The sequence below is a fragment of the Carcharhinus amblyrhynchos genome, chromosome 18 (genome assembly GCF_965287045.1).
Source record: "Carcharhinus amblyrhynchos chromosome 18, sCarAmb.v2.hapA, whole genome shotgun sequence".
NCBI classification, from domain to species: domain Eukaryota; kingdom Metazoa; phylum Chordata; class Chondrichthyes; order Carcharhiniformes; family Carcharhinidae; genus Carcharhinus; species Carcharhinus amblyrhynchos.
In genome coordinates, this window is record NC_137341.1 from 13,409,127 (window position 1) to 13,426,226 (window position 17,100).

At 41.7% G+C, this 17,100-nt stretch overlaps 1 protein-coding gene across 1 annotated transcript in view; it reads left to right on the plus strand.

Annotated features, from left to right (window-relative positions):
• LOC145354857 (cytochrome P450 3A30-like) overlaps positions 1–7,664 on the plus strand; it is a 43,865-nt gene extending 36,201 nt beyond the window's left edge. Inside the window, exons 9-13 of the mRNA XM_080206401.1 lie at positions 1,532–1,625; positions 2,624–2,784; positions 5,246–5,472; positions 6,628–6,790; positions 6,996–7,664. Of these exons, the coding sequence (XP_080062527.1) occupies positions 1,532–1,625; positions 2,624–2,784; positions 5,246–5,472; positions 6,628–6,790; positions 6,996–7,091 (741 nt within the window). The 3' untranslated portion in view covers positions 7,092–7,664. The remainder of the gene's footprint in view (positions 1–1,531; positions 1,626–2,623; positions 2,785–5,245; positions 5,473–6,627; positions 6,791–6,995) is intronic.
• Positions 7,665–17,100: the final 9,436 nt, after the last annotated feature.

Below are 17,100 nucleotides of genomic sequence, written 5' to 3' on the forward strand. Positions count from 1 at the left end.
ACTCTGCATACATGTCATCAATTCCAGTCACAAAATATTTCAAAACTCCATCTCCTTCATGAAGAACTCATAGCTTCCAGGATGTAGCCTTCAAGTCGTAAAAACAGCTGCAGCAACTCTACATTTGACAACTTTCAGCTTCTGGAATTTACCCCTGTCATCTTCAGCCTACCTGTACTGCACCACTGGAATCATCATTGTCATCTGAGCTCTGATGGTTCTGTGTCATTTCTCATGGTTTCAATCATTTTCCGCCTCCCAGTGGTTTTGGTTTCCAATCTGAGTTTCTTTCCCTTTTCAATTATCATCTGCTTCAAAAAATGCAAGCTTTGAAAGCACAAACTCCATCAGAAGGTAAAGCTAAAGAATTGTTCTTTGGCGAGATGATGATTTTAAATTTATGCTCTCTAACTATCAAAGGGAGAGAAATTAAGCAAAATTAATGCCCAACCAGAAAGCGAATCTGTATTTAAATGAGAAGTGGGTAAAAATAATTTTAAAAGGCTATTTGGGATGGAACTAAGTGAAGAAGTAAATGTAGTTCCATTTAGCTGAGTGTTCCTCTGTTGTGAAAGGCGAAAGATCTGGGGCAGAATTTTTCCGTTCCATCCACCATGGGAATCATAGCAGGCGGGATACAGACCATGCAAAAGCCTGTTGACCTCAGGCAGGATTTTCTAGTCTTGGGGCGAGTTGGGACAGAATATCCCACGCCTGGTGTTCCAGGACTGCTGCTCTATCACAAGCAGGGGAAAGTAATGGGGATTCCCACTGGCCACTCAGTTTTGATCCTATTCCAATTGTATACCATGTTTATGGAAACAAAAGGCAGAATTCTCCAAACCACCTAAGACAGGTGTGGTGGTGGGTAGGCATGGAGAATCTGGCAGGAGCCAAAACGTCAGAAAAATTACATTGCAATTTTCCCAATAGTGGGTCACTCATCCCAGCAACAGGTGGCGTGAATGCCATTTTCTTCTCATGACTGTTCATTTGAATGGCTGCCCCACCACTATCCTATCAGGCCTTCCAATATTGCATCACGCCAGCAGGAAATCATATTGACAGTGTCAAACCCAATTGCTAAGACTGGCATGCACAAAGCAGCTTTCTGTTACTCAGAGACTTTAAGATGAGTGCAACAAAGGCTACCTGCCATAGTGCTGCACAGCTCCTGATGTGCTGAACAATGCTGTGCCAGGGCAGACCAGTTCCTGTCCTCCATCTCCATGCCAAGCTGGCATTCATGGACAGCATCATGCTGATGGACCCTCTTGTGCATTTGTGTCAGTTCAATCTCAGGCAGCCACCACAATAAGGGCCTGGGAGGTGGGTGCGTGCTTGCATGTCTCGACTGCTCTTCTCTGGCTAGAGTCCTGGATGGATTCTGCTTCCAGCCTCTCTGGAGAAAACATGTTCTACCTCATCCTTTACACCTTTCTGGAATTGCAAGATCTAGAACTTGCCTTCTAAGAAACTGTTTGTGTGCTGTCATTGCTGAGTCCTCACATGGTTCTTGTTGGATTCTCAGGCTCGGGTGGATTTTCTGCAGTTGATGGTTGATTCTCAAATGTCCAAAACCAGCTCCCAGAATCAGGATGATGTCAGCAAGTCAACAGACAAAGGTACCATCACTGGAAAGTTTCTCATTCACTTCATCCTTGTTTCTTTCTGTTTCTGAAATTAACACTAATTTTTGTACATGATTTAATGTGGCATTTAATTATCTATCAATGTGCTTTTAAGTAATTGGCAATATTAGCAGCACAGTGGTTAGCACTGCTGCCTCACAGTATCAAGGACCGGGGTTTCAATTCCGGCCATGGGTCATCTTGCTGTGTGGAGTTTGTACGTTCTCCCCATGTCTGCATTGGTTTCCTCCAGGTGCTCTGGTTTGCTCCCAGAGCCCAAAGATGTTTAGGTTAGGTAGATTAGCCATGGTAACTGTGTGGGGTTATGGGGATAAGATGGGGAAGGCCCTGTGCAAAATGCTGTTTTGGAGAGTCAGTGCAGACTTGAATGGCCTCTTTCCGGAGGGACTCTATGGGTTTTTTAAAATGAATATTAGCATTGAAAAACCCAAGATTTTGACCACCTACATTGTAAGGTGAGGTTTAGAGATACTGTGCTAGCTACAATTTTCTAAAAGTCATTACATTTTGGAATGGTCCCAATCAGTTAGAAATTGGCAAATGTAGCACTGCTTGTCAAGAAAGGAGGGAGAGAGAAAATTATGAACTACAGGCCAATTAGCTTAACATCAGTTGTTGGAAAAATGCTGGAATCCATTATTACAGAAGTCTTAACTGTGTATGTCTCATTCGGGCCCAGTCTCAAGATAAAGGGTCAATCATTTTGGATTGAGATGGGAAGAGATTTCTTCACTGAAAGGAAAGTGAACCTTTGGGATTCTCTACCCCATAGCCTATGGAGCTCCACACATTTAAGGCTGCGATGGACAGATTTTTGATATCAGGGAATTAAGGGATTTGGTGGGCCAGTGGGAAAATGGAGCTTGAGCCCCAGATCAGCCATGATTATACTGTTGGTGGAGCGGGCTCAATGGGCCAAGGGATTTACGCCTGCTCCTATTTCTTCTTACATTCTTGTATTTCTTCTGCAGCTCTGACTGACTCGGAGATTCTGGCACAGGCCCTTACCTTTGTCTTTGCTGGGTATGAGACTACCAGCAATACGTTGTCATACGCAGCACACAGTCTGGCAACGCACCCGGATGTTCAGAAGAAACTGCAGCAGGAAATCGATAAGGCTTTTCCAAACAAAGTGAGTCCTCAAGAGTGGATAAAGATGATTTTTTGACATCTTAAAACTCATTACAGCTAATTTCTCAATCGTAGTCACTGCTGTAAAATAAAATGTGATTGCTGTTCACAAATTGGCAATGTGACAATGAGCAGGTAAATTTAGTCCTGAGAACTCCCTCGCTGTTTGGTATGCTGCCCTGAGATGTCTTGCATCAAACTGAGAAGAGCCTTTGTTTAACATTTCCTCTGGAAGTTCTCAGTACCGCATTTTATATTCCTTCATGAGTTGTGGGTACCGCTGGCAAAGAGCAGTTGCCCATTTCTAATTGTTCTCGAGCTGAGTGGCTTGCTGGACCATTTCAGAGGGCAGTTAGGAGGCCATCACATTGTTGTGGAGTCTCATGTAGGCCAGATTGGGTAAGGGTGGCAGATGTCCTTCCTTAAAGGGATGCCTGGATTATTATGCTCAAGCATGGATTCTCATCCTTCTGATTGAGGTGCTAGCTGCTGAAGCATGGCTGATGCTGAAACAGCTGTAGTTTACATTGCATTCGATGGTGGGTGTTGATGTCACCATGGATCATCTTTTTATTCTGCTTTTTTGATCCAGAAGGTAACTCACTCACACCCACACTCTCAACAAACCTTCAATTTAGATCTTCCTGTTTCATTCTTTGATCACCTCCCAGCACTACAGACAGCAAATATATAGTCTGTTCTCTGATGCTAGGTACTTTTAAACCATAGGAAAATGGACATTCTTGTTAGAAATCTAGTAGTTTATTCCACATACTTATTTTGTACTTTCTCTTTCTCATGCTTGTGCTCTTCCTTCTTCCTCCACCACCCTGAAGATAGTGGGAAAAATTTTCCCGTCATGCCTGCCACAGGAATTGCAGCAGGTGGGGGTGAACCATGCAAAAGTTTGTTGACCTCAGGCAGGAATTTCCAGCCTTGGGACGAGCGTGGCCGGAAAATCCCGCCGTGTTTCCCATCATGTCACTGGTATTCTTAATAGGTAAGAATATGCCTTTGTAAATCCCTGCATGGTTACATTTGGGTTTAAGCACAATAAGAGACCATGAGTACACACCCTTGTTCAATGCTAAAGTAGTATCAGTAATTTCAGATGTTCATACTGTAGTACATCACATCAACAGCCAGAATGGAACCCAAGTTCTTTTCTGTTTACCTGAATACAACCTGTCTTTTGTTAGTGTTCAAATAAATTACCACCTCCACTGTGACCTTGGATAAGAAAAAGTAATCCCCCTTTCCAATTATTATTTAAGTCATGTTCCTAAAATATAATTCTCTATTTCCTGTATCTCCTTTACTCTAACTTGCTCCATACTCATGGCCTGAATAGGTTAATGTTCCTGATCCATAATTTCTCATTGGGTAACACTATGTCACAATAGCAACCTGTAAGAAGAGGCATATTTTGAGATGCTTGGATTTTATTAGCATCCATACTGCATATTAAACAGCTAGCCTTGTTTTGGTTAAAATGAATTGAATGTGTTTGAGTAACTCTGGCATCAATGCCTCTGACCCAAATAGGTGCAGTGTAAGTCGATTTACTGATGTGTTGGGCCTAATCTGCATGGTGTCCATAATATCTACAATCTCCCTCATTGATTATCATTGAGTATAATGCACTTAATGATGATTGTTGTGGTTTGTGCGCATGACAAATAATGTATTTACAGAACAGAAACGGGCTATTGAGCCCAGCAGGTCTTGTGTTGGTGTTCATAATTCTTCATCTCATCGTTTCAACCTTTCTTTCTCACACGTGGATTTATCAAGATTTCCACCTCAACCACTCCTTGTGGTAACCAGTTCCACGTTCTAACCATTCTTTGGGTAAAGAAGTTCTTCTTGAATTTACTATTGGATTTATTAGTGATTATCTTATCAGGTGGGATTTTGCTGTCCTTTCCGTCAAGGGGATCTTCTGATCCCATTTGAGGCAATGCCATGCGGTGAGTTCCCCGGTGGTTAGCGAGCAATGCAAATGGTCATTGACTTGGGTGAGACCGCAATACCTTACTGAAGGCCAATGTCAAGCCACCTCCAACACCAGAAAACCTGTTTTGTGTGTGTTGGCGGGGTATAAAATTCTGCTCATTGGGCCCATAATGTCTGAGCTCCAGGGTAGTGTATCTGAGGGGACCCCAAAAATGTGCTGCTAACTCCTCGTGGAAGTTCTCAGATGAGGATTACATGGCACTTATCCAGGAAGTTTAAACATCCTTTAAGCAATTGCCTTGGATTGGGAACCATTCAGAATGTTCAATATAGATCCCCCACTGCCAGACCTGATTCCTGAACTTTGCACCCACAGGAAGTAATTTCAAGTGGTGTTGAAATCCAACTCGATTGTCACTTCATTGGAAGTTGTGCCCTAATATTTCTCTTGTTCTGTGACAATACTTTTCATTAATCAGTCCTTAAATTTTTTTTTCTCTGTGAAGGCTCCTCCCACCTATGATGGGGTGATGCAGTTGGAGTATTTGGAAATGGTGATATGTGAAACCCTACGACTGTTCCCTCCTGCACCCCGTATTGACAGAGTCTGCAAGAAAGATGTTCAGTTCAATGGGATAAACATTCCAAAGAATACTGTGGTCATGGTTCCTGCATACGTCCTACACCATGATCCAGCATACTGGCCAGAGCCTGAAGAGTTCAGACCGGAAAGGTACTTAGTAATGACTTGTGTCACTGCCGCCCCCCCCCCCCCCCCCCACACAACACTGTCCATGGCCTTGGCTGCTATATATTCATCGTAATCTTTTTCATTTGCATAAAAACTTCCTACCCATGGGGATTTTTAATGAGCTCAGCATAGTACTCTGCATAGATGAAAGATGACCTTTCAGAGGTATATAGGATACTTATGTGTCTACGTGGGTTTTCGCCAGGTGCTCTGGTTTCCTCCCACAATCCAAAAATGTTGTTAGGTGGATTGGCCATGGTAAATTGCTCTTCGAGTATGCGTGTGTGTGTCTCCTCTCACAGCCTGATGGCTCATCATGCAAGGGCATGCATGTGATTAATCATTGTGCCAGACATGAGTACATGTGGCAAAGGTACAGGATCTGGTCTTGTGATGTCAACCCCAAAGCTGTGTGGCAGTAATTCACAGGATACAGAATTACTAGGTATCAGACATGGCATGAGGATGGGCTAACTGGCAGCAGCTATCATCAAAAACAGCCCAAATATCATCATTGGCACCCAGTTCATTGTATTCCAGTGTTGGATGAATAGGAGTCTTGTCCATAATGTGACATTGGGACTGTGCCCTCAGATCTTCTCCATTATCTTGGAGACATCTTGTCAGCATTCTAAATTTCACTTGATGTTGAAGAGAGGTCTCCTGATGAACAAATACAATGATGCTTCCTCTGATACAAATTTGAAATGGGATTCAGGAGACTTAACTCCTCATTTACACCGAAGATTGGGGAGCTGTCATTTTCAAAGCGTCCACTACTGCATTGGCCACCTACCAGTCAGGTCCCTTTTTAATATGCAAATGTTGGCTCCTGTGACATACATTGCATCCCGATTTTCACGATTTTGGATGTTGGTTGAGGATGGTATCAGCCTCATCTGCTGCCGTTGATTAGTTTGGTTACAAATCTCAGTCTGGGCTGTCACATCAAGAATTTCACTGAGTGCCTGTGTACCACTGGCTATCAGCAAGTGAAGAAGTTGCTGGGACAAAACAATGTACACCTACCGTTTTCAAATGTTTGTTTGAAATCCATCTATTCTGATAAATTTAAACTATATCCTAGCAAATTTGACAGATTTATTTCACTTGTTTTATCTCTGTTGATATAAATAGATTCAGTGCAGAGAATAGACTGTCTCAGGATCCAAATATTTTCCTACCATTTGGCATGGGCCCTCGAAACTGCATTGGGATGAGATTTGCCCAACTTCTGATGAAGATGGCACTAGTTACATTCTTACAGCACATGACCCTCGTGCCATGCAAGGAGACACCGGTGAGAATTCAAACTTATTTGAAGGCATGAATGAATGTTGTGAAGTTGCATTAATTTTTTTGTGTGTTTTAATTGGATGCTGTAGCAGTGGGGAGGGAATTAGGGGATGTTAGCTGATGGATAGAAAAGGCCTTCGACCAGAAATAACCATATTTGAAGTCGGACCTCCCCGCTGGCCTCATCACCATTGCTCTTTCTATTCCAGATTCCATTAGAACTGGATGTGAAAGGACCCATGCACCCAAAAAAACCCATCATCTTGAAATTTGTGCCACGAGTAAATGCTGCTCCAAAGGAATAAAGAACTCGGTAAATGTGAAAATATGTAGGAGTGTTATGTCTCACACTACACGAAGATTGCATTTTCCACAATGTGGGAAATGAAAACCCATGGAAATACAATAAGTAGTATCACAGGAAACAGGAATACAGTGATGAGTGTCCATGTTACATCTCTCATTGCTAAGATTGCCTGAATGTTGAGGAAGACGCTTGTGTTTTATGTTGATACTATAATAATGGTTATTGAATAGGAAAATGTGTTAAGAATATTACTATCTGGTAGAAGTTCTAAAAATGTTATCTAACCTTAGATATTGTACTGAAGCTTTTTAATTACAAAACTTTGAATATTGATAGGCTGTCATTCCAATATATTTTCTCAGCAAAATGTATCAGTAAATGATTTCTTTTACTAATTGCACTGTTTCATCAGAATTTTGATTACAAAACTATTTGACTATCAGTAGGCAGTCACTCCCATATATTAAATATTTTCTAAAGAAATTATTTCTGTAAAGAATTTCTTCAACTTAATTGCATCTGTTTATTCAGTTCTTCAAGCACCTTTCCATGTGTAATAAAATTAAAATCATTTGACTACAATATCCTGTTTCAATGATTTTGTGTCTGGACCGATTGAATTATCAGTTTGGATAATGCAAGTTTGGGTTGACTGTTTATACCTATGGACAACTGGCTGATCTTCTTTGCCTCAAATAAAATTGGATGGAGTATAAAATGAGCCACTAATTCACAAGCGCCAATATTTTTACTGCCATTCATTGAATCATACAAACCATACAGTACAGAATGTGGACAAGGAACAAAGTTGTCCACAGAAACCCAAGAGTTAGAGTCGCTGTGGAAAGGATATGAGTGAGGCCCAAGCTCAGGCTGGTAAAATCCAAATTCATGAGGAATTAGTGACTGCCAGGACAGCCTAGTAAAGTGAGTAAATGAGATTGGCAATGGGATCCTCCAGGGAGATTGAGAGGGAGATTTCTGGGGAAGTCTAAGTTTCAGGCTCGGAAACTGAGGAAGAATTGGAATGAATTCTTGGGAGCTGTGACATGTTGGTTTGGTTCCAGGAACGCTGACAAAAATTATAAAGTTGAAAAAAATCTCAGTTGGAATTAAAAGTAGAACAGGAACGTTGGTTTGAAGTACAGGTCCTGACAACATATAAGTTACTTGCTGGGATGTTTGTCACAGTAAAAAAATCATTTGAAATGAAGAAATTTGTTCCATGAACTTTTCAGTCACTAACGTGGAATTCAAATTTATTTTTATAAGTTATTGATCTTTATCTAGAGGGTGACAGGTGGGATCTCGGGGGCTGAGTGCCTACATCCATCTCCTAACAACCATCTCCTAACAACCAATTAGAGTGACTTACCTAAAAGAGGCCAATTAGAGTGACTTTGTAAGAGCTGCATTAAAACACATTGTGAATTTCCTGGAATTTAAACAAACTCTGTGACCAAGAATCCAGAAACATTCACTGATGTTCTGCCCGTGTTCTAGTTTCACACCATGATATTTTCCCACAGCAGATCTTTGGGCATAAATTCAGGAGTCTGCAAGTCCAATCATCACTGTAATAGATAAATTGAAAAGTTAGAAAGCAAAGATTAACTTTCTGGTTGTGACAACAACAGAAAATGGGGTATTCATTTTGAAAAGAAGTCATGGTGTCCCTCATGGGAACTCAGTCTAAGCATTCCCTTTTTCATTACCAAATTATTTCTCATCCAAATGGAGAAAACAGGAGATCAGGGAAATACAGGGGCTGCAGCGTAATGTGGGGGCCTCAGAATGGACATGACCAGCTGAGATATTTTCAAATGGTTGCTGAATTCACCACAATGCAACCTTGTAGGTTTATCAAAATTAATCTGTGGCCTTCGGATAAGTTATTAAAGAAATCTATCTTTCCCTCCTATAGTTACAGCGATCACCTCACAAAAGTAACCCATGAGCACTGTAAACCGTTAACTTGTCTGAATGTTTTGTCTGCTGGCAAGATAAGTAGCTAGATGGAGGCTACCTCTAACTCACATTCTGCTATTGAGCCCCAGTTACACACTGCAGTGTGGGAAGACAGTGGAAAAGAGGAAATTTCTGCTCCTGAGCAAAGGAATTCATTGCGAGACCAAAATATTCTCGGGGATTTCTGTGGCTGTTGATGAAACCCAGCAATTTTTCCTGCACATAGTATGAACCCTGAGAAAACATTTGGTACCCGTGATAGCCTTTAAACTTTTCTGTTTGCTTCAGTCCATCTCCAGCTGAGAGCTGTGCCTAGCTATATCCTTCCCTATATTCAGTGTGAAGATGGCTGAAAGTCAAGGGTAAACACATTCTTGGTTCCTTTTTAATATTTCAGGATGTTTGTAGTTTATTGGATGGCCTTTCAATGGATGGTCAGGAGTAAAGGCATTCCCACACAGGACAATTAAATCATTGAGTCCATTCTTCTAACTCACCCCCCAGTATCTTGCTCTCGAGGCCAAAAAGGAAGGAGTCCTGACAGCTTGCTCTACAGTCTGATCAACTAAAACCCCATGTTCTGCTGGACTGAGTTTGATGCAGAGATCAGAAGTCTATCCAACATCTGATGCTTTTCCCATACAAACTATTGTCTGCTGGGACTGGGATTGTTGTTCTCCTCAACCAGAAACATAATTCTTTAGTGAAGGGTTAGACTGGGTCAGAACATTGACTGATTAGTATCTGAGTGCATTTGCCAAGTCCTCTAATGTTCTGTAAAATGACAGAAAGTCTTTTGTTAAGCACAAGAACAATCCAGCAATGCGGTCTTGAAACAAAGTTACTGCAGATGCCGGAAATCAGAAGAAGAAAACAGAAAATGCTGGAAACGCACAATAATCCCTAATCCGTGGAGACCCATGGCAGGCTAATTTGTTTATTTGTGAATGATTCTTTGAGAGGCATCCAGACTTACTGTGAGCAATAGGTAAAGATGCTGTTAACACATGTATCTGTAGAGCATAGAGAAATAGCTTAAAGTTAAATAGATTGGATATAGTCAGGCACATTGATAACCCACATTATGGAAACAACTGTGAGTTTAGTCATAAACATAGGACATAAGGTTCGATGCTGCTAACACAGCATTAGTTAGGGATAATAAAAAGACTGCCTGTAATGTGGAGATAACACCAGAGATGTGATGTGCAGTGAAGCATACACCACATCCTGCAGGAATGTAAGAGGCCAAGTTACAAAAAGCAAATGGTCTGCAAGATGTGTTGTTTTTACAACTAAGCATAAAAAGGGGAAAAGGTCACTGAGATGGTTGGGACAGCAGTGATTAAGTTGGCAAAGGATTGATTACCGCCAATCTGAACTGGACATGTAACAGTGTTGGATAAGATGGATGAGTTTGCTAATGCACTCTTGTGATAACAGGAGACCTGGTTAGATGGAGAGTAGAGGGGATGGGAACTTGGGGCACCTTGAGCCAATAGGGGAATGACAACACATAGATGGGACAGGGACCACCAATTAGGGGAGAACAACACATTGCAAAGCCATTACAATGCTTGTAAAAAAGTATAAAATGTGCTGCAAATCTATGCAAGGTGTGCCTATTTCGCTAGACACCCGGTCTTGCAAGAACGTCAAATAAAATCTTGCTCCTTCAGAACTTGACTTGACTAAATTGTTTAACTGTGAGCTGTGTTTCTCACACTTACTAACACAACTAGGAACAGAGAGAACTTTATTTTGAAAATATCTGACAAAGCGAGAGATGAAATCCAGACTGGAACAATATCTGAGCCAGATAAGACAGGAACATTAAGCTATAAAAAGAGTCAATAGGGCATGTTTTCACCTCACTCCTAAACGCTTATTTGACAGCTGGGTCCTTGAGTGACGATATCTCCATCCAGCTAGCGACATGCTAATGTATTAAAACGAGTTTCCTGGGCTCCCATGGCCTATTTCACACAACTCCACCGGAAAAGGACTGGGAGGATTGGAACTCGGAAACTCGCCAGCGTGAATTGCACTCTCCAGATTTTGAGTGTGTGCCGTTTCATGCGGTCTTGGACAAAGCAGGAGCCATACCAAACAGCAATACAACCAAAAAGAATGTTTTCTAGAGTGCATCTGTTGAAGTTGATTGAGTCATGGTAGACATGCTGAACTTCCATAATATTCTGAGAAAGTAGAGATATTGGTGGGCTTTCTTATCTTTAATATCAACAAGGAGGGACCAGGACATGTTGTTGATGATCTGGACACCACAATAAACTTGAAGCCCTTGACCTGACTTTGGAACAAGCCAAATTGTCAGATAATCTGAAGTCTGACAGCAGAATAGGTCCACATGGCAAAGTTAAACTTTGGTACAGAACAACACCAACAATCCGGTTAGTAAAACAACAAAAGGGTAATGATAGGGTCCTGGACCAGAATCCCAAGTTATATTAGGGAGTCAGACTAATAATGTGATGATAGGATAAATCTTTCCAGAGTGATTCCATTGACAAATTAGGGATCTTATATAGTGAAGCAAGCTTTATTGAATAACACAGTTTAAACACAACTCTAACAAACAGTGTAACCACTAACTGTTGAACAATATTTAAAAATGAAAGGAAGCAACTTTACTTTCTAGTTTATGACTGTTTCAGTTCCAAATCAGTCCAATTCACGCATAGATGAAAATCACTTTCAAATAATCACAGCAAACCCAGTCTTACTTGCTATAAATTGTGTTAACATTCTTGATGGTTGCAGAGAGATTTTGTGGAAACAGAGAGAGTTTTAGAGTAGCTTACCTCTGTCTTCAAACAACTTCAAGCTGAAAAAACTCCAGCTCCAAACTGCAAAAACTTTTCTCTCTGCTACAGACCCAGCACTGCTCTTTAATGACATTATCACATGGCCCTGTCAATCAACTTCTCCAGGAATCTGTTGTGTAAACAAAATGTCCATTAGCTCCATCAAAGTAACAAAGTCCTCACTGAAATGAGTAATTAACTTGCTTTTACAATATTTCCAGATACACTGACTGCTTGTAGAGTAATGCTGAAATTTTAACATTCTATAGAAATATATAAAAAAAATCTGTAGCAACTGCCTACTATCATCACACAAGGGAGACAATACTAAAGCAAAATGACAGATGCTGGCACCTTGTCAGCGTTGTAGCACCAAAACCGCAAGACATGCGTAGGATCCCAAAACAGTCCACGAGATGGATGAGCCATGCCAAGAAATTGTCCAACAATACTTCTTGGATGAAATTAAGGGTTGCGATTCTCATTTGTAATGTGAACATATTGGTAAATGGTCATTTCGTGAATTTTAAGTTAGACACAAGAGATAGTGTGATGGTCCTGTTGCATAGCAAATCATGGCAAGTATCTAGAATAGTCAATAGACCAGAGGGCATTAAGCTCCTGGTTTAAGATACGTTATAAACAATACTCCAAAATAAAAACAAATAAATACTGGAGATGTTATTTGTGCTTCACGACCAAAGATTCTACCCCCTGAACAGCAATGCCTCTGTCAGCCTCAAGCTCATTCTAAAGATCAACAAGGATGTGTTTTTATTATGATATACAGACACCAATTATTCATAAAGAATTAGGTAAACACATGGCTTCATTTATTTCGACTAGGCACATGAGAACAGTTATACAAAGATATAAAGATATAGAGTTGTGTGCTATGCTCTGCTAAACATCTGGTAATGTCATGCTGCAAATCCTTAAAGGCATAATACAACATCCTCTTTTTAGGACACATGGTGGCACAGTGGTTAGCACTGCTGCCTCACAACGCTGGGGACCTGAGTTCAATTCCTGGCTTGGGTCACTGCTTGTGTGGAGTTTGCACGTTTTCCCCGTATCTGCGTGTGTATTCTTTGGGTGCTGTGGTTTCCTCCCACAGTCTGAAAGACATGCTAGTTCGGTGCATTGGCCATGTTAAATTCTCCCTCAGTGTCCCCAAACAGGTGCTGGAGTGTGGGGACTCGGAGATTTTCACAGTAATTTCATTGCTGTGCTAATGTAAGTCTACTTGTGACACTATGAAATACTTATTTCCGCCCTTCCCAAGAAGTACAATTATTAACAATATACGTTCATGTTTGCATAAGTGCGTATACCAGATTCAGCTAGGAGTCTCTAAAATGTACAGGTAATCTGCATGTAGACACAGATCTTGTAATGGTAACTTTGTATGGAGGTTTCTATAATTACTCACAGTGAATTGTGGGTCTGTGATTGTTGGACATTATTCTTGATTATATTTGGGATCTTGTCCTAGATGCAATAGAACAATAGTGGTCAATTATCTGAAATGGATCTTATTTATCCTCGGTCATGTTGCATCTTTGTGCCTTAATATGAAACTACTTCATGGGGCCTTGGTTCCGAACAAATCCTTCTCAATTTGGCTGGTCGCCACACACCTTCTGTGGGGTCATGAATTTTATTGGGCACGTTGGGCATCTTCTCTCGCTGTTTAAAAAGTTGTTCTCGAGTTTGAGAAAATAGAACGGGTAAGGGTAGGTATCATAGAATCCTACAGTGCAGGAGATGGTCATTCGGTCCATCAAATCTGCACCGACCTCAATCCCACCCAGGCCCTATCCCCATAGTTCCACATATTTACTCTAGCTAGTCCCCCTGAGACTAATGGACAATTTAGCATGGCCAACCAACCTAACCCGCACATCTTTGGAGGGTGGGAGGAAACCGGAGCGCCCGGGGGAAACCCACACAGACATGGGGGGGAACGTGCAAACTCCATACAGACAATCACCCAAGCCGGGAATCAAACCTGGGTCCCTAGCACTGTGAGACAGCAGTGCTAACGACTGTGTCACCGTGCTGCCCAAGTAAACTGGTACACACTGATCAGCCAAACCTGAGCTCTGCCAGTGATGAAGTAACTGATCTAAAGCTGTTGCTCTCAAAATGCAACACTGCAATATGTAGGCTCTGTTTCATCTGTCTACATTTACGAATTAGGGATTTCACCATGTTAGTAGTTCGCTCAGCTACGTTTTAGATCTAGGGTTATGTGAAGAAGAAGCAGTGTGATTGATATTATATCTCTCCCATATCCTGAAATGGCTCACCAATAAGATGCAGAGTTATTCATAATAACCCCATTAGGCACAGCAAATAAATTGAAAATAGCTCTTAGCATGCATGACAGTTGTGTCCGACGGATTGTGCAATTGTCAAACAATGTGGTATTTAGTGAGGCAGTCAATGATGATGATGGTGGAGTCAGTGCCATGGACCTGAAAGGAGTCAGATTAAATTTTGGATCAAGGATGGGTAGAAACCTCATGAGGAATTGATAGTGCTTTATGTTGACTCAACATGCCTTGCACTTCTTGATGATGACTTCAATTTCATTGTTCATACCTGGCTAATAGAGAATCTCTCTTGGAAGTTTTCTTGTCTGATCTATTCCATGTGTGTTTGTGGACATGCTGAATTGAATCAGACCATCCTTCAATCGTGTTTCTGTTGTGTAATGTGGCAGCTCCCTTAAAACTGTCAATTTTGTTGAAACATTCTGGATATTTTGATGTTAGGTCATGAATTGAGGTTGATGGGAATAGTTTGAGGTTGATCTGCCTTGCGATGTCTGTTTAATTCCATGGATTGTGACTGGTGCGCGGTGATGGCATGCTGGTGGATCTACAATCAGCAGGTTTCTAGTCTCTAAGATGGAGAAACATCTATGGCATCCAACAGGACTAATTGTATTTGCACCCTTGGACTATGGAACCTACAAAGAACAGGAACAAACCCTTCAACCCTCCAAGCATGCGCCCATCATGGTGCTTGCTCAAACTAAAGTCATATGCACTTACGGAGTCCGTATCCTTCCATTCCCACCTTATTCGTGTATTCATTTAGAAGCCCCTTAAATGCCGTTATTGTACCTGCTCCCACCATCTCCCCAGGCAGCGTGTTCCAGACATTCACCACTCTCTGTGTAAAAAACTTGCCTCGCACATCTCCTCTAAACTTTTCCCCACGCACATTAAGCCTATGTGCCCTAGTACTTGACTTTTCTACTCGCGGAAAGAACATCTAACTATCCAATCTGACTATACACATGGAGTAAGTGAACCACTGTAAGCTGAAAGTTGCCACAGCCTATGTCTGTGGACGCATGTATTTTAGAATTTCACAAGGATAATATGTTAACACTTGCTCTGTGTCAATCTTGGACAATAATGAATAGTTACCAACTTTCCTAGGACAGATACTTCAAATCCTGGCAAATGTTTTGGACAGTGAGATGGCATTTATATTTCCCACGAGAATGATGGTGTGAAATATACACTGTTCATTCTCTCATTGGCAAACCAGAAGATGACGATGTGCACAATCACCTCATGTATATGTTTCTGATGGTGCTATTCATGGCAATTGTCCCACATGGCTGGTCTCCTAGCCATTCTCCCCTCCCACACAGTGCTTTGTTTTTTGTGTTCTGAAAATGAGGATTTATTAACAAAAGTGAAAAACAACACGCATGTGCACACACAGCCGGCCTTCTTTACGGAATATCATCACATTCCCAATAATATGAAACAAAAACCCATCATTTCACAACCCATTTTGAAAGCTAATTGGGAGAATAAACTGTCAGGTTATTCTTGACAGGCAATGACATGGACTCTATGAAATAATCTTGAGCCCATGCTCGCCGTCCATGCAAATGCTGGTGGGGGCTCAAGATCCAGAAGTTGCAGATCTCGATGGCGAGATCGTGATCTTGGGTCTTCCTCACTCCTGGCTGGCGATGTCATCAGGGTCATGCCCATAACAAGCGTGAACCTGATTTACATATATTTGAATAAATGTTAGTATAATTAACATGCTCTCCCAGCCACATATTGAGCCCTCGCTGTATATTGATAACACACAGGCTTGATGTCATGTTGGCAAGGTTTACAAAAAGGCTCACCTGCTGTGGGGGTTTCCCTGGGAGAGAGATCCATGGCCTGACAGGGCCCTCTGACACAGGATGGCACTATCAGGATGGTACCATGCACAACATGTGCCAAGGAGTGGACCCAAGTGAGAACTTCATTGGGGGAGGGAGTTTTATTTGTATGTGATGGTGGCTGGGGGGGGTGGAAAAGGGAGGGGGTAAGGCAGGGGATGGGGGCCTTTGGCAGGGGGAAGGGCCAATGATTGCAGGGGAAGGAGAGAAGTGCTGACACCAATTGGGGATGGGAAGGGGGGCACCTGAGACATTGTGGGGGCTGGGGAGGGAGGTTTATTGCTGTTCTGATTGGGGTTCCCTTTAAAGATGGCACCCAATCTCTATACAGCCGGGTTTCACCGGCTTGTTGAGGCCCCACCCCCTGCATTATGGCCTAAAATATGGCCCCTTTTGACAAACTGTCTTAAGATCTGGAGAGAAAACTGGCTGGAAACAACACTGTCATTTTCTGGTAAGATTCCCCCTTTGTCATTGGATCACCAAGTGTTCAAATAATTAATAGAAAAAAACAACTCTCTGATTTTTCTCTAGGGTTGCTCACTGCTCCTGGGAGATTAGTCTCAAATTCCTGGAGAGTTTAGGGCAATCCTGAAGAGTTGGCAACCCAAGTCACCTGAAATCACCCTGAAATTTAGTGAATTATTTTTTAAAATTCTTGCTTGTACAGTAATGTGTCCAGACTGGACATCTCAATGAATTAGATCATCTGCCCAGAAAATAGTCCACTTCACTCTGTATTCAGAAACAGGTGAACCATTTCTTTAACAGAAATGTCAACTCCAGCTGCTTAGATTTAAAGTCATTTGTAGAAGGATTGGAGGGAGTTGAAATGTTTCCACTCAGAGGGTGCTGGAAGCCTGAAACTTGCTGCCCAGTAAAATGGCAGAGGCAGAAACCCTTGCATTTAAAAAAGGACAGGAGCACGGGATTAAGTTAGATAATATTTCTGTCTGGCATGGATGCAAGAGGCTGAATAGCCTGCTTCAATGGAATATTTTAGGGGC